This window comes from Rhineura floridana, chromosome 1 (assembly GCF_030035675.1).
Source record: "Rhineura floridana isolate rRhiFlo1 chromosome 1, rRhiFlo1.hap2, whole genome shotgun sequence".
Lineage (NCBI taxonomy): Eukaryota > Metazoa > Chordata > Lepidosauria > Squamata > Rhineuridae > Rhineura > Rhineura floridana.
The window spans coordinates 239,376,437-239,404,075 of record NC_084480.1 but is presented as its reverse complement, the minus strand read 5'-3'; the positions used below and the strand labels follow the sequence as shown (position 1 = coordinate 239,404,075).

The 27,639-nt window shown below is 40.1% G+C and overlaps 1 protein-coding gene and 1 long non-coding RNA gene across 2 annotated transcripts in view; one reads left to right on the top strand and one right to left on the bottom strand.

Moving 5' to 3' along the window:
• Positions 1-932, bottom strand: part of LOC133369911 (uncharacterized) — a 35,060-nt gene extending 34,128 nt beyond the window's left edge. Inside the window, exon 1 of the long non-coding RNA XR_009759016.1 lies at positions 37-932. This is a non-coding gene — a long non-coding RNA (uncharacterized LOC133369911). The remainder of the gene's footprint in view (positions 1-36) is intronic.
• Positions 587-27,253, top strand: RAB12 (RAB12, member RAS oncogene family). The gene is made up of 6 exons (XM_061595664.1): positions 587-990; positions 11,241-11,301; positions 21,024-21,162; positions 23,902-23,991; positions 25,106-25,210; positions 25,860-27,253. Exons 1-6 carry the CDS (start codon positions 753-755, stop codon positions 25,971-25,973), a joined length of 747 nt encoding a protein of 248 aa, XP_061451648.1. The 5' UTR covers positions 587-752; the 3' UTR covers positions 25,974-27,253.
• Positions 27,254-27,639: the final 386 nt, after the last annotated feature.

The window sequence follows — 27,639 nt, the reverse complement described above, 5'->3', positions numbered from 1 at the left end:
CAACCTGAATTTGCTGGTATGTGATTTGAATCCTACCGGAAAATAGCGCCGTCTGGAAGCGTCCTATGATGCCTGGGACGGAGCAGCAAATGGCGCACGCGCCCACCGCAAGTCAAATTGCACAATATCCAAGGCTGGTCAAGTTATTTTGGCTCTAAAACGGAAAATCCCACACTTACCTTTCCCTTCCCTGTAAAGACAAACTAACAATTTGCTGCCCTTTCACAACATCCAAACTATACGTAGAGCCAGCCAACCTTATTTTACACATTCCAGAGAGGGAAAGTTGTAGTCAAAAAAAGAAAGAGAGGTAGCAGGCATGTTGTGGGATATATTTTTCTTTTTTTCAAAATAGGATTCTCCGTTCCTTCCCACGCACTAAGAAATGCCTGATGTAACAGGCTGGCGACGACTCTTCGTTGTTGTGATAACTCGCGATCGGGATGTATGGTCAGAGGGTTTTCTTCGACCGCCGGGGGCGCTCCACAGCCGTCCTCCCGCCTTTTCACCTCAAGGTGACTGCGCCAAGTCCTCCTGTCCCATAGAGGGCGCTGCTTCTCGCCATCAGACTCAGGGCGTCTCTGGCTCACAGCCTCTTACTCGTCATCCGGGTGGCCGCTTACACTGACTGGAGCCCCGCTTACCCTTCTCAGGCCGGGACAAGACGTAGTGGAAGCGGGGGAGGGCAGCCGGGCCTAGGCTGGGCGCTGATCGAGGTGGCGGATAGTGGGGCGCGCGAGCCGCATGAGTGGATGGAGCCGGGCTCTGGGCTGCAGCGGCGGGGGCCGGGACTTGGCGGCGGGGGACTGGGCTCCGCCGGGGTCTCCCCCGCGCTCTCGGGCCCTCAGGCCCGCCGCAGGAAACAGCCGCCGCGCCCTGCCGATTTCAAGCTGCAGGTGATCATCATCGGCTCGCGGGGCGTCGGCAAGACCAGCCTGATGGAGCGTTTCACAGACGACACCTTTTGCGAGGCCTGCAAGTCCACCGTAGGTACGATGAAGCCAGTCGAGGTGGCCCAGGATGGGTGGGTAAGAGAAGGATTCTTGGGCTGTAGGATGGGTGGTGTGGGACCCTTTCGGCACTAGACTGAGTGGTTAGTTGACAGGTGGGCAGTTATTAGGGATTTAATAGGGTTGATCGAGTGGAGGCTACCCAGAACTTGGATTCGCGGTTGGGACTCTCTGTGGTTCCTTAACCCACCATTTCCTCTCCTGTTGGTTGCAAAGCCGTCTCTTAAACGTCCAAAGTGCATCTATAACTTTGCGGTCAGTGACTGTTGTGAAATCCCAGTTTCTTCCGAGATTGTAAGCACCTCCGTTTCAAGGTTCGGCTGGGAAGTGCGATGCTACTTTGCTTTGTTCAGGTAAACTTTTGTCCTTTAGCGATACAATGTTCTCTCCCTTGCCCTCAGGATGGGAAGGAAATATTATTTTCTTGCCTTTTAGTAGGATGACAAAACGCTGGAGTGTGCATGTGCAGACACGCGCACACTGGGCACAGTCTGTACCTCTTTTGTTGGAATATAGGGCTAGATTTATCTGCTAAAATCCTGAAGTGATAAGGACTACAAATGAGTGCGTGAGGGAGAAGTATTTCCTCATCAGATTAAAATTTAAGTGCCAGTGGTGACAAAGGTGTAGACTTCTCAGTTTGGAAAGTGCTTGGAGTACCCTTGGTTGTTGGAAAATGCTTATCTGTTTTCCCCAGTGGCATGACTTTTTGTGAGCTGATATGAGAGTCTTTGTCCCTGACCCAGGAAAACTCTTTATCTTCCTGTGGTAGAGAAAACTCTTCATCTTCCTGTGAGATGAAAATAACTCTGATTGTACAATGCTGATGGGTAGCAATCCAAGCCAGGTCCTTCATCTCTCCCGCATCTTACCGAATATATGTAGAAATCGTAAGATGGTCTTCTTCATTGGTAACTACATGACTATTAGAGTGTAAACAACCCTGCAGCTAACTAGTTCAGCTTGTTCCTAGGGACCGCTTTATGCAATTTTACTGTTTCACAAGGCTGGTGCCTGAATGAAAACCTCTGTAGTAGTAGTCTAGTTGATCTGTTCACAGTCTAGTTTTCATGCAGACTATCAGTCATGTTTTAGGTTAACTGAAAGTCCTAGACTTGGATGAAGGACTGACCAGGTTATTACTATAGTTATTCCAAAGAGTTTTTAACCTTAAAATGACCTCTACAGCCATAATTTCTTCTTTAAAAATATATCTAGGCATCTCATGCAGTACATCAAATGTTGAGTTTTCCACATATTCAAATGAAAAACCTACATATTCAATGAAAGACTACAAACTACTAAGGTGATTTTAAAGTGCTAGATAATATCTTCACATGCAAACAGTGGTGATGAGGCAATGTACTGGCAGCACTCTTTGAACAAGGGAGCATGTATCTTCTGAACTTCTAAGAAACATGTGGATCTTGAGATATTTTTGAATTATCCGCAACTTCTTAAAAGAAAGTAGGGATTCTAACAGTGCATTCACATGCATATTTAAGTTCTACTGTGTTCAGTGAGACTTATTCCCTGATAAGTGTATTTAGGATTGTAGCCTATATATTCTCCATGGCGAGGGAAGAACTATGATTAATTCTGAAAGACTTTTTACTTTCAGGAAAACTTTGCCATATCAGAGGAACCCCTGAGTATATGTCTAATACTGCATTGTGAGTGATCTAGGGCATGCACTCAATTTATGCAGGCTGTGTGCCAGGTCTGTGGGTCTCAGATCACCATTTTGAACTGAATGTATGCCCCAAAACCCACCCAATATATGTCTGCACACTGTTAGGAGAGTTAGAAACAGTGGTAGGCACAGTTTATCTACCGTTACAGATCTTTTTGAGAAACTCCTGATAACCTTCAATGGAGCACTAGGGCTCCCTGGAAATCAGCTTGAAACCTGTACTCTGAGATAGCAGGCGGAAAGAAAGTGAGAAGCACTCTAAATACATTTTTGCAGATTGCTTTTAATTGTATCTTATGGCTTCACTGTAAGATTTTGTAGTAGCCAGAATGAAGGCTTTGGATTCATTTTTATGAAGAGGGGTGTTTCCCAAAGTTCTAGAAATTGTCTGTGCACCATAGGAAGCGGCCTTATACCAAGTCAGACTGTTTCTCCTCTCTCCTCTAGTTCACTGTTGATTGGCAGTGGCTCTCCAGGGTTTCAGACATGGGATATTCCCAGTCCTATCTGGAGATTCCAGGTATTAAACTTGGAGGTTTCTGCATGCAAAACACATGTTCTACTACAAGCTGTTCCCCTTGTGCAACATGAAGGGTGGTATTCAGTGTTAGTCCTCCTCAGAGCAGACCTATTGAAGTTAATGGGCATCAGGTTCATTAATTTCAGTGGCTCTACTCTGAGTTAGGATTTAGTTGAATTCAACCGAAAATATCTAGTAAGCAAGAGTTGGATATGTAATTATTTTGAAGATACTGCAGCTAGTACTTAAAAGTAGTTTCTTGGCTGTTAAGATGTCTGGTACAATCTTCATTGAATATTTTGCAGTGCCACTTAAATCCATGTGCACCCTTTATTTTGGTTAGTTGGCCTACAGTCCTGCAATATCATAGCAGTTAAATATTCTTGATCAGTAAGGCTATTCATTGTGTGTATGAAAAACTCCAGCTTTTGTTGGACTCCAACTTCCATCATTCCCCGCCAGCATGGCCAGTGGTCAGGGATGAAGGGATTTGTAGTCCAACAACAGCTGGAGGGCCACAGGTTCCTCACCCCTGATTTATAGGGCTGTCCAGCATCCAGTGTTCTAAAGAACTGCTGGTGTACTACTAATCTTATGGCAGGCTAATGTATAATGTTTCATTTTTAATAGGTGTAAGCTGAGTTTTAAATTCATGTTCTAGCTTCCGCATGTCCAAACAAAGCAAATGCCAACGTACAAGGGGCAGAAAGACTTTAACTGTTAGATACTGTTTTGTGCATATTACATTAATTGAATCTTGCCTGTTACATATGACACTGATTTTAAAATTCCTTTGTGGTTCTTTTTTTATCAATCTGTCATCCAAAGGAATACTCTTTCTATTTAATATGGGATTTGTTTGTAACGTAAAGAAAATTTAATTTAAATTGAAATAAGACTATTTTGTAATAATTAATTACTTATAATCTATATGTGTTAACTCGTAAGTAAGCCCCATTTGGTTCAGTGGGACTTATTCCTAGGTTAGTGAATGCAGGATTGCAGTCTTGGTTACTTAAAATAGTAACTTGTCACAATATGTGTGATAATTTTAGAAACTGGAAGCAAGAATTGCAGAAGTCAATACATGGTGACTGATCATCACAGAAGAGGTCATGGGACTTCTGGTTTGGGCTGTTGTTTTATTTTAAATTCCTAGTCTCTCCTGTGAATAACTGATGTTTCTTAGAATAAAAATGTGAAAGACGTTCCCCAAATTCTAAAGCAGAGCCGTCAAACTCATATTTTCTCTACAGCTGTTTGCTGGGTCATACGAAACAAGCTATTATGCATTGCAGTTGGCCAGAAGTTTCAGATATAAACCATGTTTCTGTACATCTCAGATGCACGTACATAGATGTGTATTGTGGGAAACACCAGTGTAGGCATTCTTTCCAGCAGCCATTCCATGTAGATAGTTTAGAAAACATTTATAATCAGTTTAGATAATATGCTTCACAATTGTGCCATATGACTAGATAAGGCAAATAATTTCCACAATGAGAGAAATTATGGAAGTACAAAACATTTAAAAGCAGGGACAACGACAAGTACTACTACATCTTCATTTTGCAACATTTCTGAGTCATCACCTTTCCAAAACATTCAAAATGGCTTATACAAACTAAAGCTACAATTAAAAATGAAATAAAATCAGCAGAATAATCAAGAAAAAACAGCTATTGGCTCACAAAAAAAGCTAGCCAAACATTATCTGAAACAAAAAGTCAATATAAAAAGTATATACAGAAGAGTGCCTCCACCTAACAAGACTGTCCAGTAATAGTTTTAACTAGGAAAATTACCAATTAAAAAACCAGCACTTGACCAGCACCACACTGACTCATGACAAATGTTTCTGATAAAGGCTAGAAAGGCTGATAAATGTTAGAATCTAGGTTGTGTAGGAAGATAAGTGGTGAATTTTGAGAATGTGTGATGCCAAAAATAAACATGCAATTGTTTCTGAATAAGCAAGCAGTCAATAATTAGAGGCACCTTGCTTAAAGTGATTTGGGTATATTTGCACTGTGGAAAGGAACTGGAAAGCTCTTTATTCAGAATGGATTCATCTGTGAGATCTTCTAATAAAATGAAAAATGAAGTAATGGGTGGAGTTAAATGAGTGTTCATTTGGTAATGAGAGTAGAGATCAGGTGTCAAGTTGTAAACAGCTGGAATGGTTTCAGAAGAAGCAAAACAAGCAGGCGTTTATGACCTCATTTAAAACTGAAATTTCATTTCTGACTGTGGAATATAAACTTTTGCTCTATATTATATTTGAGATTGTGAGTGTGTTTCAGTTGTGTTAAATACAAGAAAGGAAGTTATAAAGGCTTGTAGATTTTTTTTCTTTCAGGCTGTAGAAAGTAGTTCTAAGCCTGTTGTTACACTGAGGTCACCTTTATATGGTGGATTTCATCTTAGTATGTTTTAAAAATACTGAAGTCTTTGAACCCTTTGATAGTGACATATCTTTGTGGGACACTTAGGCTGCAATCCAGTCCATGTTTACTCAGAATCTAGCTCCAATGGATTCAGTGGGACTTACTCCCAGGTAAGTGTGTATTGGATTGCAGCCTTGCTTGTAAACATAATTGTTATTATACAGGTCACTGCAACATAGGACAACCACTTAGGACAATAAATTAATAAGAAAATTGTATCCAGTTGAAAAGAAAAATTCCTGGACCAAGTCTGTCCCTGTTTTTCTCTCCCTGTCCCCCCTGTTCCCAGTTGCGTAACTGGGAACACTTACTTTTATTAATGAATTATATTAATGAAATATTTTTAGCAAAGTTCTCAATTTTAAAGAACTTTAATTTTCAAATCTAGATTCGAAAATAAAATTGCTACTCAGTAATACATAGATCTGACTTCAGCAGTTACATTTTGAAGTTATTTTCACAACTGAAATGCCCATATATGATGAACAACAGCTTTGAAATGGGAAGCAATATTGGGGCTGGAAGTCAATTAAGGTTGCAATCCTAATTTGGTGACAGCCTGAAGTATAAATTGATCAATCATGAGGTCAGTTTTAATTAGTGGTATTGTGGGTAAACTTTGTTTTTTGAGGCTACTTCGGATTTCATGTGTTAATAGAGGGGCCAGTGACACAACTGTTGCTTTGTCTAGCCATGCAGAAGTCAGAGGTTCTCTCCCTGCCCCATTTCAGCAAGCCTATCGGACACAGATCAGTTATTTAGAAATAAAGGGATTTTAATGTATATGTATATCATTGATGCTTATTTTACTGTATTTATTTATTTATTTTTACTCTTTTATGTACACTGCTTAATTTTTTTATGAAGTGGTTTGTAACATTTCTTAAATAAAATAAGTAATAATCTTGCTATCCAGGCAAGTAAGAGACATTATCATAGTTCAGGAATCCATTCTAGTCCAGCAAAAGCAGTTGAGGAGAGCCTGGAGTGGGACTGGTGATGGGGCATGGCTGGGAGAGTTCCATGGGCCAGATTGAGAGGCCTGGAGGGTCACATTTATCCCCTGGGCCTGAGGTTCCCAATCCCTGCAGTAAGGCTTGCTAAAAAGGCTGCAGCCTTCCTAATCAGGATGGTGCATATGCATGCTCATTTGCATTATGTACCATATTCAACAGTTTAATGTGTACTTTGCTAGATATAAGATCCATGAATTGAAGATGGCTTACTCTTCTGTTTGCTACTTGGAGAACAGGATCACCAAGAAGGCTTTCTAAAGATATATTTCCTATTATTAGATGTTGATTTTGCAGACATCCAAAGACGAAACCTTCCTGGTCTCTTGGATTATGCAACCCATATTCAGCCATAGGCCAATTTTAGTCTGAAGTCCTCCTTTTGTTTTGTTTTTTATTTTAAGACTAAGCATAAATTGGCCAATTACTAGTAAAAAAAAATCTATGCTTGGCCTGTGATCAAGACATGACTGCAAAAAGTCATCTTCCAATGGAAAGAAAACATTGAATCGTACCTATATACCTCCTATTGGGCTTGCCAGAATTCAGTTGTCACTCTTCCAAAACATTTTACTAGTCAAGACATGAAAATTTAATCTAAATATATCCTGTTATCCATTACATAGATAGTTTGAAGATGTCTGGTGGGACCGTTTCTTGTATTTGGCTTAAGTGTTGTTCTCATGGCAATACATACCTATGACAAATTAAGAAAACAGTGAGATTATTTTTCTAATGTTATATATTGGGGAAATTATATCAGCCATAGGTGTATAGATAATCCCTTTTATTTTACACTTGAATTTGATAAATTAAGATGCTAAATTTGAAGACCTAGAAAAGAAAAACAAAGATGAATGCAGTGTTCTAATATAAGGATTGCACAGACACAAAATGTTATGCTTTGGTTAGACTGTGATAAACAGATGCTTGGAAATTGACACCTGTATCAAAATGCTTCAGACTTCAAATTTAGCTCTTAACTACAGCAGTCATAAATGCAGGCTTCTATTCACCTTGCTTGAGCCACCAGGAATTGCATGCAGGTGAGAGCCCTGGCAGAGGGAGATGGATCACTCCACTCCTCCTCTGTCATTCTGCTTGATAGATCTTTGCTTTTTTCTATAGCCAGCATGGAAATAAAAGGCTCCTAATTGGCAAGTTTTTGTTTTGTTTTGTTTGCAGACTAGCCCCTGGGCCTCTGGTTCACATTTGTGATTTAAAAGGATCTTTGGTAACAGGTCTGGGTAACATATGCCTGAGACATTAGAAAGCCACTGCCAGAGTAGACTAAAGTAACACACAATGTATGTTAACATATCTTCTATAATGTTTGTAAGATTTACTAAGCCATGTTTGCATGTAACACTTAGCCAAACTATGACAAAGCACAAATGGCTAAACATGCTGGCTACAGGAAAGGAGTTTGTGCTTGCTTTGCTCTTCCCCAGTCTTTTTAGTTCAGAGCAGTGCGGCTATGCCAGGATTTGGATTAGCATGGTGTCTGAACCTGAGATCTGTAGCCAATGTTTGTTCCTGGCTACAGATTGTCTAAGGCCGAGAGAGTTTAACTACAATCCTGGATTTTGGATAGTTGGTAATTGCCTGCTTTAGATGGGGTCATACTCCCTCTGAAAGAGCAGGTTTGTAGTCTGAGGGTGCTCCTGGATCCATATTTATCTCTGGAGGCCCAGATGACCTCAAGTGGCTAGGAGTGCCTTTTATCAGCTGTGGCTGATAGGACAGCTGCTGCTGTTTCTGGACCTGGATAGCCTGACCACAGTTGTCCATGCATTGGTAACCTCGAGGCAGGATTACTGTAATGCTGTCTATGTGTGGCTGGTCTGGAAGCTGCAGCTGGTGCAAAATGCAGCAGCACAACTGCTCACTGAGGCAGGGTATCGCCAACATGTTACCCTGCTGTTTAAAGAATTGCACTGGTTACCAGCAAGGCTGTGGAGTTGGAGTCGTGGAGTCGGAGTCGGAAGCAATTTTGGGTGGAGTCAGAGTCAGTAGAAATGTACCGACTCCGGCTTCAAAATAAATTTTGATTGACAAATTTTTTAAAATATAAATTCAAAATGTCAAAGAAGCTTCCCATGAAGTCAGCTGTAGTTGAGCATTTCACCATAACTCAAGATGGAAAACATTTTGTGTGTCAGTGCATGACACAGGACCCAGATGAAGACAAATGCTGTGATGCCAAGATCAGTGCATATTCAGGCAGTGATAAAAATGCTCCTATGAGAGTTTCCAATTTAAAAAGACATTTACAGCCCTTTCCAGGGCTGTGGAGTTGGAAGCAATTTTGGGTGGAGTCTGAGTTGGACAGTAGAAAAATAGAGGAGTCGGAGTCGAAGGTTTGGCGTACCGACTCCACAGCCCTGGTTACCAGGCCAAGTACAAGGTTCTGGTTTTGTTGTACCAAGCTCTGTGCAGCTTGGTACCAGGATACATGAAGAATAATCTTACCCTTATATACTCAGTTGATCACTGCACTCTGCAGGTGAAGGTCTCCTGCGGATACCATCTTATCAGGAGGCCCATTCTGCACAACATAGGAAGCAGATCTTTAGTGCAGTGGCACGTGCCCTTTGGAATTCCCTCCCCTTAAATGCTGTATTAGACAGGCGCCATCTCTGTTATCTTTTCGGTGCCTACTGAAGACCTTTGTCTTTCAACAAGCCTTTTAAGTAGAGACCATATCCCAGTCTGCATCTCTTTTGGAATTGCTTTTTCAGGTGTTTTAAAATATTTTTTTTTAAAAGAAGTTTTGTTTTAATATGTTTTAAAGTCTTTTGTTATTAAGACGTTTTAGTGTTTTGGTTTACCACCCTGGGCTCCTTCTGGGAGGAAGGGCAGGATATAAATTTAAATAATGATGATGATGATAATGATAATGATAATGATGACATGCTAAGCAAGTACTGTGAAGGAGCAAAACAGATGTGAGCTCATCGGAACCAGCATGTTTGTGCGGTCCCAGTAAGCTGTAGTTTCGCTTACCATGATGTACAAACAAGGCCATTGTGCATTCGACCATTAGCCCATCTAAATAAGTATTTCTCCTTCTGCTTCTTCAGTGTTACAGCTATAGATCCTGCTTTATGAAATACAACATTATTTTGTCAAGCCTTCCAAATAATCAGAGATTTCTTACCTCCTGACTGACTTGCTTGAGCTTTTTCTCACCACCAAAGTACTCCACAAACACAGAGAAGGAATTCCTACCTCATTCATACTTTTTCCACGTGGACTTTCTCCTAAAATGTGGGTGGGGGCCAGGAAGGGGACCTGCTGTTTATTCTTGCAGGGGGAAGAGGAGAAACTAGGTGTCCTATTGTGCAAACAAATTTATATTACGCAAGCAAAGAGACATCATTGTATGTTGAGTATCTTTGAAAAAATATGTTTCATAGACAAGAAAGTATGTGTGGTATGTCTGTGCCTTATTTTATATAGCTTGGAAGGTATTGTCTATGTTTATACAATAGGGCCTTGCTTTACGGCGATTCGCTTTACAGCAAATAGCTAATACAGCTGCCTCAATTAGATGCAATTAGACTAAAGCCCCACTCATACGGCGCTTGTTCCGCTTTTACGGCGGTTTTCGGGCGTCGCACGTCATTCTATTCAATGAGTTCTGCTTTACAGCGGTTTTCACTTTACAGCGGGGGTCCAGAACATAACCTGCCATATGAGTGGGGCCCTACTGTACTATATTTTTACATTGTCATTTAGTTATCTTATTTTCTGTCATCTGGTTATATTCTTGAATAGTCGTATAAAAACAAGACTATATTTTGTTTGCGTGAATGGCTAACAGGTTATCTTATTCATTTGTGCTGCAATCTCAAAATCAGAATGCTTTTAACATTCCTAAATGGGTTAACATTTCAATATTCTGTGGTGCTATTTTACAATACTTGGGAAATATTTGCTATATATAATGGAAGCACCAGTATATGTACCTTAAGGAAGATATATTCCATAGAAACCTGTTGTGCAGCCATCTGAAGATGTTTACAGATAGTTATTGGCCACAATCAAACAAAAGTGTCTAATAATTATTGGAAAACATACAACTTATGGGCACACTAAAATGTGTTAAAAGTTCCCTTAAACAGGGTTCAGGCAAGTTTAGCTTCTCTAGATTGACCTTTTCCTCCACTTCACATAGCAAAACTGAAGCAAATGGAGCTATAAGATGCCGTAAATGATGGGAGTCCTTTTATATATAAAAAAAAGAACTTCTGATGGCTCCTAGAAAACAGATGAAGTGGGAGGAGTCAACTAGTTTGAATTGAATAAATCATAAAAACCCAAACCTTTGCCCTTACTGAAAATGTTTTCGGTGGTAGTGTGCTAAATAGTCCATGTGGAGTCCTATAAGACCTATCTTCCCTTTGTTTTCCTCTTGCCCCTTTATGGTAGCCCAAGGTGGGGCAAATCCCCCCTATTCATGTTATTTATATATGAACAGGTACTAAATTAAACTAAATCATACCTGTGTTGCCTTTGCTGCTTATTCCATCTTTTTTGTTTACCTATAACTAGGTGTTGATTTTAAAATCAAAACGGTAGAGCTAAGAGGAAAGAAAATTAGATTACAAATCTGGTAAGTAAAACATTCTGCTGAATTTTTTAAAGTTTTATGTTCTAACATGGTTTTAATATGCTTGTCTAATATGATTAACAGTTATAAGCTGATTTAGCTTTAACATTTCTGCTGCTGCTGCTGCTGCTGCTGCTTTTCCTTTCCCTCACACAGCTATACCAATAGGTAACAAATTTATAAGGTGATGATTATGGGGTGGAATCAAGTGATACACTCTGAAAATTTATTTGTTTATTATTTAAAGCAGCTTATATAAGCTCAGTAAAGTTTATTTTAATGATTTCATCATGCTTTTCTAGTAGGACAACCATCGAGAAGTGTTTTTGCTTTTTTAAAGGTAGCTGTTTGGTTGTCTTTGACTCTTGGTACAGATAAACTGATTTTCTAACAGACAAGTAGTAGGGACATACCTATAGGCAATCAGAGTCCCGAGTACCAATCTACATTTCTACAGCCATTCTAGAATCTAGTATCTTTTTCAATGAGCAAATTCCTAAACTTTTTATTAGCTTCTCATTTAGCAAATTGTTATCTTTTGGCACATCACATCATTGTATAATCTTAAAATCGGCATGTAACCTTAAAGGCTTAGGATGATTAGGGTTGGGAAAGTCCCTGCCATTTGGCCACTTGGATGCTTAAATATTTGACCTGCTGGACACCTAAGAAAAATTAAGCTTGCTCTATAGATGGTTAGTGATACTAATAAGTAATACCCATATTAAAATAAGATTATTTATTGCTTCAAGGTCTAAGGAATGAGGTGTGATAATTGTTCAGAAGTAGTTTCTGTATTATTTAGCCAGTGTATAACCTTGTTAGAGCATATTATACCATAAAAGTATACATAGCAGTGTGGTGCAAATTGCTGTGTGAGAAAATAAACCACCTATGTTTAACAATCCTAATCCTGTAAGAAATCTAATGGCTGTACCCCAGTGTGATGTTAATACTTCATGCATTAGAGATAACTGGCTAGATTTGCTAATAACCTATAAGGGAAAAATAAGCTTCAGTGGCTGTTCAAATTACACCACCGGAATAATCTGGTAATATTTAACTCTTGCATAGATGCAGTGAATTCAGTGTACTAACTCCTCTTGGCAGGTCACCATCAACTCTGTTTGTCGCACCATGTATTTGTCTTGCTTCCATCTGAGTTAATTGCTGTTGCATCTTTCGTATCATCTGTTACCTAATACTTGAAAGTTACTGGCATGACTTCATTCCTCATCTGTGTCCCCATCTGGAATCCTATGGCCAGAGTTGGTACTTGAGCCAGCATGATGGTTAGCCAGGGCCTACTGAAGCTGATATAAGGTAATGTAGATTTTCAATGTGCCAGTGTTTTTGAGTGTAAAAATAATAATTACTGTTACCACCCACAGACCCAATGTTCACAAAACATTTTAACATTTGAAAAGGCATCTGAAATTCTGTCCTAAGTAGAGTCAACCTTTTCATTTCAATGTGTGTTCATCACATGAAACTGGATACCAAACAGAAGCCAATTGGGCCTGAAATTGCTTATTCTCCACAAATAGACATTGCCACCACACAAGGAAGACTCGTGACACAATATTGGAATAATGTTATATTTATTAAATATAACATACTAAATCCAAAGCAAGACAGCCAATTATTCAAATATAATTGCTTCGGGCAGGTGAGGCAAAACCTAACTATGTGGGACTACACTCCCACCTTCTAAAGGCATCAATTCTCATAATTGCATAACTCCAGAGTCAAGGATGTGGGTGGACTCCTCCCTCCTTGCTCTTGGAGCCAGGTGCATGGTTCCAACCTCCACACCATGGCCCCACCGTACAGGCGTTCACCATGATGTGCAAGCCAGTCCCACAAGGACACTACCCAGATCCCCATCAGGCATGAAGCCCTGATGGTTCCCTGGGGAGTGCCCCTTTTTCAGGATGCCTTAACCGCCTAAATATAATCCCCATATACCTCACCTGCCCGAATTCTATGCCAGCCAAAGCAGACGCAACCCAACCCAACCGAAAAGCCAATTGAATTAGACCCAAGCAGCATGGAGTAGGCAAAACCAAAGGGATTCTGAAATCAGGATCCCCCCCCAAAAATTCCTACTCGGCCCCTTTATTCTGGCGACCAGCAAAGCCCATACTGACAAGGGAGGGAGGGTGGGTGCAGCGAGGCGAAACAGGCGAGAGCGGGAAAGAAGAAGCAGCCTTTTATACGCTGCTCCAACACCCTTCCCTATTGGATGAACGATCTCACGTGGCTCCTAATTGATTATCGCGCACCTTCACGAGTCCTCCCTATAATAATGGCGGCGGCAAATACGCCCCTAATAGGAACGACATTTTTTTAATAACAGGATATTTAAAAGTTGGTGCTTCTTCAAGTGGATAGCACTCCATAGTGAATGTTTATTGAAGGTGCTATTCCCCAGTCACGAATTGTGCACGCAAAGTTGTTGCACACAAGGTTTGCCCCATTCATTTCGGTGGAGGAAGCAAATTGACATATGTCGAAAATACATGTTTAGGTCTTTTGCCTCCAGTGGAATAAATGGGAAAACTCTTGTGGGTGGAGGGCTCACACCTACAGAACTATATTGTAAGTTTTTTTGATAATTCTAGAGTTCAAGTCCTATGAGAAAAGATTGAAGGAGTTGGATATGTTTAGCCCAGAGAAGAGGCTGTTAAGTGACATGATAGCCATCTTCATATATTTGGCTGATAAGACAGCTGCGGCCATTTCTGGACTGGGATAGCCTGACCACTGTTGTCCACGCACTGGTAACCTCCAGGCTGGATTACTGTAATGCGCTGTATGTGGGGCTGCCCTTGAGGTGGGTCCGGAAGCTGTAGCTGGTGCAAAATGCAGCAGCAGGACTGCTCACTGAGGTAGGGTATTGCCAACATGTCACCCTTCTGCTGAAAGAATTGCACTGGCTGCCCATTTGCTGCCAGGCCAAGTTCAAGGTTCTAGTTTTGGTGTCCAAAGCCCTATACAGCTCGGGACCAGGATACCTGAAAGACCGTCTTACCCATTATATACCCAGTCGATCACTGTGCTCTGCAGGTGAGCACCTCCTGCAGATACCATCTTATCAGGAGGTTCGTTCTGCACAATATAGGAAACGGGCCTTTAGTGTGGCGGCACCTACCCTGTGGAATTCCCTCCCCTTAAATATTAGGGAGGCACCATCTGCTATCTTTTCGGCACCTTTTGAAGACTTTCCTCTTTCAACAGGCCTTTTAAGTTGAGACCTCTCCCGGTCTGTGTCTGTGTTAGAATTGCTTTTAATATGTTTTCTTTAATAATATGTTTTTGATCCCTCCTTTAAAAAATATATGTATATGTTTTTAAAGCTTTTTTTAAAATGTTTTTGGCGTTGTTTTGTTTTAATGTATTTTGAGGTCTTCTTATGATGTTTTAAAGTGTTTTTAGCATTTCTGTTTGCCGCCCTGGGCTCTTGCTGGGAGGAAGGGCGGGATATAAATCAAATAATAATAAATAAATAAATATTTGAGGGCTCTCACATAGATCATGGACAATATTGTTTTCTGTTGCTCCAGGGGGTAGGACCAATTAGTTTAAATGAGATGAAAGAGAATTTGTCTAACCATTAGGAAGTACTTCTTGACAGTACAAGCTGTTTGACAGTGGAACAAACTGCGTTTGAAGGTGGTGGACTCTCTTTCATTAGAGTTCTTAAGCAGAGTCTGGATGGCCACCTTTCTGGGGTGTTGTAGCAGTGGATTTCCTGCATCCACAGGAGGTTGGGCTAAATGACTTTTGACATCCCTTTGAGATATAAAATTCCTATAAACTACACTATGGACAATTAAAATTAATATTATTAGTTACTATGTAAATGCAACAGACATCAGTTCAATTCATTTTATTTTTTAAAACTATATTTAAATATACAAATATTTATCAGTATAGTAATCTCTTCATCTTCTCTCTGTAAAAAGGAAATTTAGAGTCATTGACCTGTTTTAAATTATTTGTTAGTATTGCATAGCTTTTCTAAGAACTTCCTTCAGCTGTTGGGATTATGCAGAAGCTGTGAAGGAATCCCTGCTGCCAATTTGGCAAAAGCTTCTGCTTACATTCTGGTTGCTACAAAAACAAACCTGGCAATTCTACATCTTGAACATTTTCCAAGCTATTCCACTTTGGAGTATCTAATCAGGCATCACTTGAAAAAACAAATTTGTATTTTTCTCGATACCATTTGGGAAACCCTCAGTGTTTAAGTATAAAGGGCAATTCAAAGTTGAAGTTTTCGTACACAAATGGGGCTTGTGTAGGAAATGTTGTAGAAAGTACATGTACTCTGTGAATTGTACACAGGTTTGTTTTGTTGCATGTACTGTCCATGTAGGAAAATGTCACATTTGAAGTTGCCCTAAATATCTATTGCTAGATATCTAAAGCATATAGTGAATTTTCCTGTTATCTTCTGCTCATCACAAAATACTGATGCCATAAAGTCTAGAGTTCAAGTGTACATTCCAAGTGATTTTATTTACATTTTAAGCATGCCTACATACTTCAGTCTTCTGAAAAGCGTTTGGTGCAACGTTCATTTCCCACTTAACTCCTTCAGAGTACATCTAGGAGTCATATGTTCTCTGCTAAGTATACATCAAGATAATCTGATATTTCCAATTGGAATGGTGTTTTCCATTTTGACATCCTGTGTGCATGTTTTTGCATGTTTTTGTTTCTCATTTGAAGTGCTCAAGTGGAGTTCATTAAAGATTCTTTTTTGTTTATTTAGAGAAATTGTGAAATATATGTGAAAGATTAGAGTGATAGAAAAAAATATTTCCAAAGTTCAGTCTAAAATTAAAATAGTTGACCCCTGAAAAGTTGCTCTTGAAAGTTGGAAGAATTGGGCTCGCTACATATGAACGATGCAGTTGGAAACCGGGAGGAAGGGCACCATTGCCGTATGTGCACAGAAGTGCTTTATGTATGTGCATGGAGTATTTTGAATCCCAGACAGGATATTAAATGACATGGGGTTATATCTAATGGTGTTCTTCACACTGATAAAAGGCTCTTTGATCTAGTGAAGGCTTCTCTCAGTGAAACGGGGATCATTGCCAATTTTTCCTCCTGCCCAGTGCACAATCTCCCATGCTAAAGCAAATTGGGGGTCTGCAAGGGGTAGGGGAAATGGGCATACTGCCACCTTCTGATGGAAACCTCCACTAGATCAAACAGCCTTTCATCAACATGAAGGATGCCATTGGATGCAAACTTGTTTTTCTACATTCAGAATGAATAATCTCCGTACCTAGGAACTGAATTTAAGGGTTGACTTCCTTTGTCACCTTGTTAGAGCTGAGGAATAGACTCAGATGAATACAACAGCCCCCTGCTTTCCATGTTTCTTATTGGAATGTGGACTAGAAAAGTTTTACTATTCAGCATGTTTAAATTTGGAAAGAACTTGGCAGTGTATTATAAATAAGTACTCACTTTAGGGGTTTGCTCTATTTGGAGGCTCAAGTGATACTTGCATGCAATACAAGCTAAGTGCCCATGAAACTTTACAAATAGCCTAAGGACCCACCTAGACAAAACATTAAATCTGTGAATGTATTTTTAAAAATTCATTTTTGGTGGTTTAAATAGCTGCTGTGATGGGGGAGATCAGAACTAGAACTGTGGTGTACAGTAGGGCCCCACTTATACAGTGGGTTAGGGACCAGGCCCCCACCGTAAAGCAGAAATTGCCGTAAAGCGGAACCCCATTGATTATAATGGGGAGCGTCGCACAAAAATGATGCAAAATCGCAAAAACGGCTTTAAAATGGGGAATTTCCCGCCGCCGCATTAGCGGAATGCCAGAATGCGAAGCGTTGGTAAGCGGGCCCTTACTGTATGTGTTTGGGGGGGCAGTTTAGCTCTTTCCTTCCTGCTGTAATCCCAACAAAATAACCTCCATGAATCTGCTATTTGCTGCAGGAGGGAAGCTGCCATTGATACAGATTCCCTCCTGGTGGGGAGTAGCAGCTTTGTGGATGGCATTTTTGTCAAGACCATGTTGTGCGTGAGAGGGAAGGGTTAAACCTCATCCCTGCCTGTTGCAATCCTTATTTCCCTCTCCTCCCCCTCTGCTTTAAGACGCTTTTATAACCAAGATGCTTAAACAGATGCTTTAAGTGTGTGAATGTATTTAATGAATTGTCTAGTTTGGCCCTAAGAGGCTCTATTTTACATGAGGGTAAAGGGACTGCCACAGCCTTCAGCACTTTGCACCCCACCACAGATGTGAAGGGTAAGGCTGTCGGTTACTACCAACCCCAACAGCTATGTTTTACCTCTACTCTTGGAGGCCAAATACTCTGAGAACCAATTGCTGGAAATGTCAGGTGGGGAAAGCACTGTTGCATTCAGGTTCTGCTTGTGGGCTTCCCATGGGCATTTGGTTGGCCAGTGTATGAACAGAGCACTGGACTAGATGGGCCCTTGGCCTGATCCAGCAGGACTCTTCTTAAGAAGTGTCTAAAGCATTGTTTTGTTTGGCCTTTTTGGAAAGGTGACTGCCCTAGAGGAAATAAAGAAATTGTGGCATTTCTAAAGCTGCAGTGGCACATAGCCTTTCCTAGCCAGTATGCATGTCATTTACAGGAGTGATAGAGGTAGGTGGGGCATGAGTGGCGTGCACTGACTATATTGGAAGGAAGGTTCCTGGGAGCTCTCTGTCTGCAACCTGTGGCAGGGTCAGGAGCTGCTGCTGCCATAGATGGCAGAGCAGGAGCACTACCCTCCCACCCTAAGGAGGGGACCTGGCTGTCCCCTGGCCCCAACCCTGCCTGCTGCTTCAGTGATCTCCCAGCTATTGGCCAACTTTGGTTTCTGGCTGTTCCCTCTGGCGGCAGTTGCTGCTCAGCATCAGATTCTCTTCAGGCTTGCTTTCAGCCTCCTCTGGGTCTTTTTGTCAGTCTATCAATAGCCATCTCTCTCCAGTCTCTCAAAAACAGTGCTGTGTGCCTCACTCTCTTCAGTCAGGACCAATTGCAAGGTGCTCCATGAAAGTTCTGCATCTCATTGAACCATTGTGTTCAAAAGGAATATCTTCTAAAGGATACTATCACAGCTTGACCTTTTGTATTTTAATGACACATATAAAAGCTGAGTTCTACTGCCATTTGTCGTAACAGAAAACCTTACAAGATATCATCACCTCTTTAATAATTGTACCAGCCTCACTGTTTCTTGGCAGACTATCAGCTGAGAACACCTGTATGTTGTATCATCTAGGCTTCAGTTAGAAGTAAACTGCCAGTTTTTTCTCCTTATTCTGATTATTTACAAACAGAACAGTTTTTACAACACAGCAGCATTCTTATATTTAAATTTATCCTCACAATGTTAATTGCTTCACATTCCATCTGAGTCCTAAGTAGTCAGAGCTGCATCACACTGTGTCAGTTCATTCCAGTCATGCTCTGCTTCCCAGCGTAACAGAAATGGAAATGTTGACCCATGAAGAAAATCTTTAAATATCTGTTAAAGATATGATTTTACTAAGAAAGAACAGCATTTGCTTTTGCCTGATGCAGTTTGTCAGTTTGTGATCATCAAGCGCTCTTAGAACTCCAAAGAGTCAAGCATACATGATAAAGTCTTCCCATGGCTGTTCCACTTCATAATGCCCAAAGGGGATTATGGAAAACTAACGTTTTCCCTAGAAGACTGGTACACCAAAAAGTAGTACTCTTAATTCTTCATATGCAGGGAATAGAAATTCAGTATACAGTCCTCCCAATTATGTCTTGAATTGATACCATACAGGGAGAACTGTGCAGTGTATTTTTTTCTGAAGCTAACAAGATTGGCTCTTTAAAGCATTTAGATTATGCTTTTCATGTGAAGAACTAATACTCCATACAACTGTGTGTGTACTTAAGACATCGTAGGCACTGATTTCAAAGTTGCACCTAATACTCAGAGGCAGAGAATCTCACAAAGTTATGGTGTCTATTGGTTTTTTTAATTTAATGTGTAGAGGGCAAATTCATCATTGTTCCATTAATACTGACAATCGGGAAGAAGATGAAAAATTTATTTCTTGTTAGATCAAAATCAGTGTAATTGCATTTGTTTAAGCAACTTCAGGAGCTACTGTGGACGTGAGTCTAGTTTCAGAAAACATGCTAAGCCAAATTAATCAGTAGAACAACTGGGAAGGAGTGAAGCAGCTGAAATCTCTGCTAGGAGCTGGCACATTGATGTTAAATGGTGGTTTGTCTTAATATGATGAGCAAACGAGACTAGTGTCAACATAGTAGAGTTATCATTGTAGCACTGCTGAGAGAAAGGGCTATGGAGTCTTTTCTGGTTTTTGCAAACTTAAAACAGTATGGTGAACAGAAAGCCAGTTATTGTTTTCTGTACATGTTGTTGATAATCAAAATTTCCTCTTCCCTATACAGTCTGTTATACATAAACAAACTTTTAGAAATTCATCCTTAATAATAGTAACTAAAGCATTTCAAAAATCTTGAGCAGTGTTTGAATTCTAAAACCATGACAATCATACCTGCTTCTAACAAGGGGTCACCATGAAACCCCTGACTCCATGATCCTAAGCATATTTATTTGGAAGCCATATTGAACCCACTGAAACTTAATTATGAAGAAATGTGTTTGGAACTGAGGTATATGACTTGAATGCAGTGGAACGTGAAACATTTATTCAAGGCATCTTTCAGAGCTGGTCTGGTTGCTTCACTATCTCACACCATCACAGGGAAGGGGACATGGAAGTGATGTCACGTTGGAACCACCCTTTCTCTCTCTCCCTCAGATGACATAAGTTGCCCCCATTATCACTACTAAAACAGAGTTTTACTTGGCTTGTATCCCTTTATTGTTTAATCTTTTTAACACACCAAGATGTTTGCATAACTATAATGTTTTAGGCTCACATTGTTGAAAATATTCAGTTATATATGACTTGTCTGCCAGGTTCACATTAAATATAGCAGTAGGATACTAGGGGTCTTTTCTTGTAAACTTAGTATTAGCATACATTTATGAGCAGCCTTGAAGTAGATGATAGATATCCATGTGCATTAGGGTCTAGATTTTAAGAGAGAAACGGTAAATGACTTGCCTCTGTCCCAGTGATCACAGGATTCATAAGATCATTACTTAGTCTGCATTCATGCGTCATAAGCCATAGTTAATGGTTTATCATGAACCCACAGGTGGCACCTTCCCTAGCACAAGCAACAGCAACAAACCACAATACCTGGCTTAGCATTATGTCCAAACTGTGGGTCGTGGTTTGAGCAAAACAAACATGGATCCCCTCTTTGGATGTAATGCTAAGCCTAGGGATCGTGGTTTATTGCTGTTGCTTGTTGCATTAACGATGGTTTACTGTGAAATGCGAACAGGGCTACTGCATGCTTGAGTTATTTTGCTCCTACAGTTGAATATACTTGCTAAAAGTATATGTAGTAAAAAGGGAAGTGCATAACCTTATGCATGTCCTACCAAAAACTGCTTTTCTTCCCTGTGAGTTCATCCACTTTCCCCAGACAAACACCACATAAAACTGGTGATAGTTCTTACCTATTCAGTAGAATAAGATACAGATTTAACATACTGACTTTCTTGCAGTGGAAATTTGTGATGTGGGAATTTACAGTGCTTTGTGAAATTATAGAATTATTGTACCAATATTTGCTGCTGCTTCTCAGGGACACAGCAGGTCAGGAAAGATTCAACAGCATTACCTCAGCTTATTACAGAAGTGCCAAGGGGATTATATTGGTATATGATATCACAAAGAAGGAGACATTTGATGATTTGCCAAAATGGATGAAAATGATTGATAAGGTAAGCTTCACATTCTCAAAATAAACAATAGTGATTGTGATACTTAATAAAATCAAATTGTATTGTGGAATCATACTCTATAGCATTCATTCTAGTAGAGATATGGCCACTATGGCATCTTCTACACCAGTGGTTCCCAACCTGACGGTAATCCAGAGGGGGCCACAAACAGTAAAGAAATGAATTATTTATTAATTATTTTTAAAAGGTTCACTCCCTGGACATTGTCTGCTCCCCACTGCTGCTGCAGACGACACCTCCCCCTTGCTCCAAATGAGAGGGGAGGACTTTTGCTGAAGTGCCAGAGCGTCTTTCAGGTGCTCCGAGGCCAGGCATCTGCCTATTAAACACATGGCCGATGCCAAAGGAGGCTGAGGGTGGAGCTACGAGGAAGAAGAGGGAATGACTATCATCGACTCCCGTCTCCTCTCACTGCGGCTGCTCATGGCACCCTTACCCAGAACAAGAGGAGTTCTTTTTGCTTTTCGTGAAGCAAAAAGAAGCAAGGCTGCAAGGAAAGGCTGCTCTCCGCCTGCCTGCCTGCCTGCCTGCCTGCCTGCCTGCCTGCCTGCCTGCCTGCCTGCCTGCCTGCCTGCCTGCCTGCCTGCCTGCCTGCCTGCCTGCCTGCCTGCCTGCCTGCCTGCCTGCCTGCCCGCCTGCCTGGGCTCATGATTCACTGCCTATCTCCTTTTAAAAATTATTCTTGTTTGCAAGGCCACCCAGACCTCACCTTTGGCCCAGAGGGAGCCAAGGTGTCATGGACTTGCTCGCCCCCCATCTCTGAGGCTAAGTGTATGTGCCAGTGCCCATCTTTCTTCCACCTACACTCCACCCCATCCCCCCAATCTCTCTCCAAGATGCTGCAGCAGTTCAGGACGTTCTCCCTCCCACATGCCCAAATGCATGCACACCTGCAGATGCTTGCAGGAGCTGCAGGTGTGTGTGTGCACTGATCTGTCTTCAGCTCCACTCTCATTCCCCAAGTACACACTAACCAAGTCATCAGTTCTGATGATCATCCCAAGGCCTAAAAGCACTAACCCCCTACCCTACCCTGACCACCCTTTTGTCTTCACAGTCTAGCATCCCCACCACTACCACATTGCTGCTGCTGCTGCTGCTTGTTGTTAGAAAGCTTGGCAGATTGGCTGAGGCTGGGGTCCACATGCTGCAGCTAAAATTTATTTATTTATTATTCATATCCCACCTTTCCTTCAAGTTGCTCAATGTAGTGCACATGGTTCCCCCCCTTTCCTTTTTCTCCTTACACCGACCCTGTGAGATAGGTCAGGCTGAGAGACTGTGTCCGGCCCAAGGTGGGCTTCATGGCTGGGTGGGGATTTGAACCTGGATCTTAGTTCAACAATGTCACCCGCTGGTGTTGGGAGACAGGACTGTACATCTTCAGACTATGGGGGGGGAGGCGGATGCCAATTTCATTGGACCTTTGCATTAAGAAAAGGAAGCAACACCTCCCTGTCTGCAGGGAGCTTTTTAGGGAAAGGGATATTTGGCAATGTGATTTTGTCATGTACCATTTTTTCAGTTAACAGAGGCTGAAATTACAATTAGCGTGGGGAGGGGGTCACAAAATGTTTTGAGCTTATAAAGGGTGTCCCTTGCTCATAAAGGTTGGGAACCACTGTTTTAGACTCTTGAGTATTAGGTAATAGCTGTTGTGAGCCAGCTATGTGGTCTCTTATGCATTGCATCACCACAAACATACACGTTGTGAATTGCCAAAATTCACATGGATGCAGGATCTGGCTAGACAGTTGTATATTTTTAAAGAAAACCCTCTATGTTTTTCTGCACTTTAGAGCAAATGGTAGCATAAAGATGAAAATGTTAGCAGTATGGAGATTGGCTCTTGAACAAAAGTCTGCGTCTGTGTTGGAATTGTTTTTTAATATTTTTTAACAATATGTTTTTTAACCCTTTTTTAAAGATGTTTTAAAAGCTTTTTTTAAAAAAATGTTTTTAAAGTTGTTTTGGTGTATTTTAGGGTCTGTTTTTATGATGTTTTGATGTGTTTTTAGCGCTTCTGTTTGCCGCCCTGGGCTCCTGCTGGGAGGAAGGGCAGGATATAAATCAAATAATAAATAAATAAATAAATAAAATAAGAGTGCATTGGCAGCATATGAGAACTAAAACAAAAACATTTGCCTCAGCTGTGTATTTACTATATACAATACACACATCTTCACACTGGCCTTTGACACTTGAAATATATATATATATATATAGGTCCCACCCTATCCTTGTGACTATTACTTGTTTTCAGCTGCTTTTAATATCCTATTTTTAATTGCAGTAACCCACCCTGAGACCTTATGATGAATAATAATAGTAATAATAATTGTTAAATTGCCAGCCTTCTACTAATTTTTGAGTTGAAATTGCTGTCTTCAGAGAAGCTAGAAGCACGTAAATCATTGTGGATACACAGTAATAAGAAAAGGATTTTATTTCTAACATTATCTTGTAGCAATGCAGCAATATTTGTTACAAGATCATGCACAGACCAATAATATGCAAATGAACAAGAACAGTTACTAAATTGTACTGGTAGAGTGAGCTTTAAAGGAAAAATGAATAAGATAATCATTCAGTTCAATAACAACTGTTATGAATGAATTGACTAAATAGCTTCATTTTTATCAGTATGAAATTTAAAATCTAAAAGCCTAAGCCAGTGAAACATACCATTCTGTGCTCTTGTGTTGTTCCTTTCCCCAGTATGCCTCAGAAGATGCAGAGCTACTATTGGTTGGAAATAAGTTAGACTGTGAAGTGGACAGAGAGATTAGTCGGCAACAGGGAGAAAAAGTAGGTGAAAGTGAAACTAAACATGCATCAATGAGAGGAAGGAATTGCTTCTGTGGAAGTGTGAAGGGCACATAAACTTAACATTACATGTATTTTGACATTAATTTTAATTTTGGCTAACTTTTTATGCCTTGGAACGTTCTTTACCATCATCTAATTAATTTACTTTAAAAGTTTCTTTAATTAAAACCAGGTAATAGTCTACCATTTCTGTGAAAATCCATCCAAAACCTGTTTGTACTTAAAGCCTTGCCATTCAGCCTTTCACAAGACCATCAGAGGTTGTTTTCCATAAAAATACAGCTGGGATCACATGATTTCAATATTGATAATAAACTGCCATTGCTATTTGCATGATTTCAGTGGTTTGAAATAGGACCACTGTTCATTGCCCAAATCAGGGGGGCCACCACATGGAGATAGCGGGTCATAACAGATAGCATCTCCATACAAACTTGAAATGTGGGAGGCCTAACAGTAAGACTAAGCAGGTTACTAATGGTATATGAAATACACAGAGCTAGTGATATCAACTTTCCCAGTGTTTTACAATTTGTGTGTGTGGGATATTTATCATTTTCTGTTCTACAACAACTGCCAAATTTAACTAATGCACAAAAGATTGATGTCCTCTTTCAGAGGAGTTCCTTATTTGAGAAAAAATGTTAAGAGCTCCAAACTCAAGAACAGTAAAACAAGTCAAGCCTATGGCTTGGATCCTAAGATAAGTTAACTTTACTTCATGGAAGGAAAAAATCCCATCCATGTTACCCCACCCCATTCCCTGTTGTTCAGGAGCGCCACCATCCCTCCTCGCCCTCTGGAGAGGCTTTTGGGGAATTGCAGCAAGGAGGCAGGGATGGGAAACTTTCCTTCCATGAACTTTCTTAGGTTAATTTATCACAGAATCCAAGCCAGAAAATTTGACTTGATTCCAAACATACTTTACATTTCTGAATTTCTGTTTATAGTCAACTGTTGCTTAATTTCATTCTAACATACAGGTAAATAGACTGGATCATTAAAATGTTTATAGAATTAAATATAATTCTGATCAAATTAAATTACCTTGAGCCAGACCAAAAAGTCTTGATTTCTTAATTTTTCCCAACAGTTTGCACAGCAGATAACTGGGATGCGGTTTTGTGAAGCTAGTGCCAAGGATAATTTTAATGTGGATGAAATATTTCTGAAACTGGTTGATGACATCCTAAAAAAGGTAAAATATCTGTACTGCATGCTAATGGGACTTAAAATGTTGACTAAACTGTGTTAAAGGTTTTTTTTTTTACAGATTCTTCAGTTACTAGAGTGCACCTTTTGGACTGTTTATTCAATCCAGTTTTTTCAGCAGAATATTCTTCATTGCTTTTAAAATTATGGTCCTTAGCAGTTTCCATTTAAAGGAGTATTATTACTGTAGTAGCTACAGGAATTCTCCTTGCTTCAATGAGGGAAGGAGGTTGTGTAGGTTTTTTTCTAATGTTATTGGGGGGGGTTGCTGTGAGGTAGGAATAAAAGACAAGAAATTCATGCTATTTGAATATGAGCTCACAGAAACATAGCAGGCACAATTCGGAGATAGTAGAATGTGTTTAAGTTCCATCACTAGTGATAGTTTGTTAAAGCAAAGCCTGATACTTCATTTAGCATTATAGCAATGCTAATGTGTGTTAAATATGAATGATGACACTTTATGGGTATTCTTTGACATATTAAAGTAATTAACACTGAACATTTTACCAAGATCTGAATTTAGGCTATGTGACTTAGGTTAGGTGATGTCTAAGCTATGTCATGTGACTGCATTAAATTCTGTAAAATTCTATAAAGGATATCACTTACAACATGATTTCCGCCATTTTAAGATGCCTTTGGATATAATAAGGAATGAATTGTCGAACAGTATCCTGTCCTTACAACCAGAGCCAGAAATCCCACCAGAACTGCCTCCTCCAAGACCTCATGTCCGTTGTTGCTGACCTGCTGCTTCACCCAGTGTGCAAGTGATGAGCGGAGAAGGGAGGAAAAAAGCACCTGTACTACTCTGCACTACAATCATGTGGCAGTTCCTTGTTGCACTTTTGATTCAGAGTCAGAGCTACACACTAATTTGTAAATATGCAGACCTGGGTAGTATTCAGCTATAACTGGTTAGGTATTGCCCTTCCCACAAGTGGTTTTTCACTCCTCTTTCCCAGTGCTATAAATATTGTACATTTGGCTGGGAAATACAGCACTCCCCAAATTAGGATGTATTAAATTAAATGCATACTTCACTTACTCTGAACATAAATGTTGTAATAGTCCTTGATATAAACAGAATCTCTTCTAGTATAAGGTGCTTTGCTAGCTTTTTTGGGAGGTCATTTTTAAAATTTAGACTTACATGTATAAAGCTTTCTTAAGAAGCATTGTTTCCCTCTTAAAAATCCAAAAGAAAATGTTTACTGTAGCATTTTAAAATGACTGACAGCACAATCCTATCTATGATTGCCCAGAAGTAAGACCCGCTACTGAACACAGTGAGTCTTACTGCCAGGTAAGTATGCATAGGCCTGAGGCCTGAGAATGCAATCTGCCAACTACTAGTGCTATACACACACTATTCATTTCAGTCGAGCCTGCATGTATGGTTCCATGCAGGCATCATTGAAATGAATGGATTGTATAGCAGCCAGGTGGAGTAGATTGAACTGAACGTGCAAATTGTATTTCTAACAGTTCTTTATTATTTATTATTTTTATGCTAGGTCATTTGTGTAAGTGTGTGCTAAGGCACTGCACTTTGTGCAGTTTTTGAAGGATGAATTGTCAACTTGCACAATTAGTTTCCTGAGATAAATTTGCTAGCAATCAGGTTCTGTAAAAGCAGAGATATATTTGAAACCTATAAAAAAGATATAAAAGGCATTGCTGCTGTCCTAGACAAATTCTTTTTTAAATCATTTTAGGACATTTCCGGTCTTATAGAATATATATGTATTTGTCTGAACAAATTTGGGAGATAAGTTTGTTAAAATATACTCTTTTCTAATAGGTGAGCTTACTCCCATCAAATATGCTGTACTAAAGGGGTTTTGTTTGTGAACCATATCTTTCTGGTATATCTTTTATTAAAACTGCACTGTATAGTTTAGCTGTGGTAAGCCAGTAGCTACATATTTGAATAACTTGATGTGTCCTAAATGTTGTTGTAGTATATTGAAAAGCATTGCCGTTCTCAACTAATGATGTGTCAATAAAATTTTGTATTTATGAATGACAATGAAACTGCATCTCTTATTAGAATGCCAAAAATCAAATGTTGGCCAAAAATGACAATTTTAGGAGAAAATTCAAAAGATTGAACTTTCTACTTCATAAAAACAAGAGTGGATGTATTGACTTCCAGCATCATGCTAAGCATATATATTCGAGCTAGTCTTGCTTCCTGGTTAATGTTAGGACTGTAGCTCTAGTCAAACTTATATCCTCTATTGCCATTAAGACTTGCTTCTTAATGAGTCTCAGCAGGTTGTAGCAAAACTATTGATGACTCATGGAGCATAAAATAGAGCCACTGGCTTTCAAACTCCAAATTGCCACCTCCTTTTTTCTTAGCCTGAGCCTCTGTTCCATACACTACGCAAATAGTCTGGCCAGCAG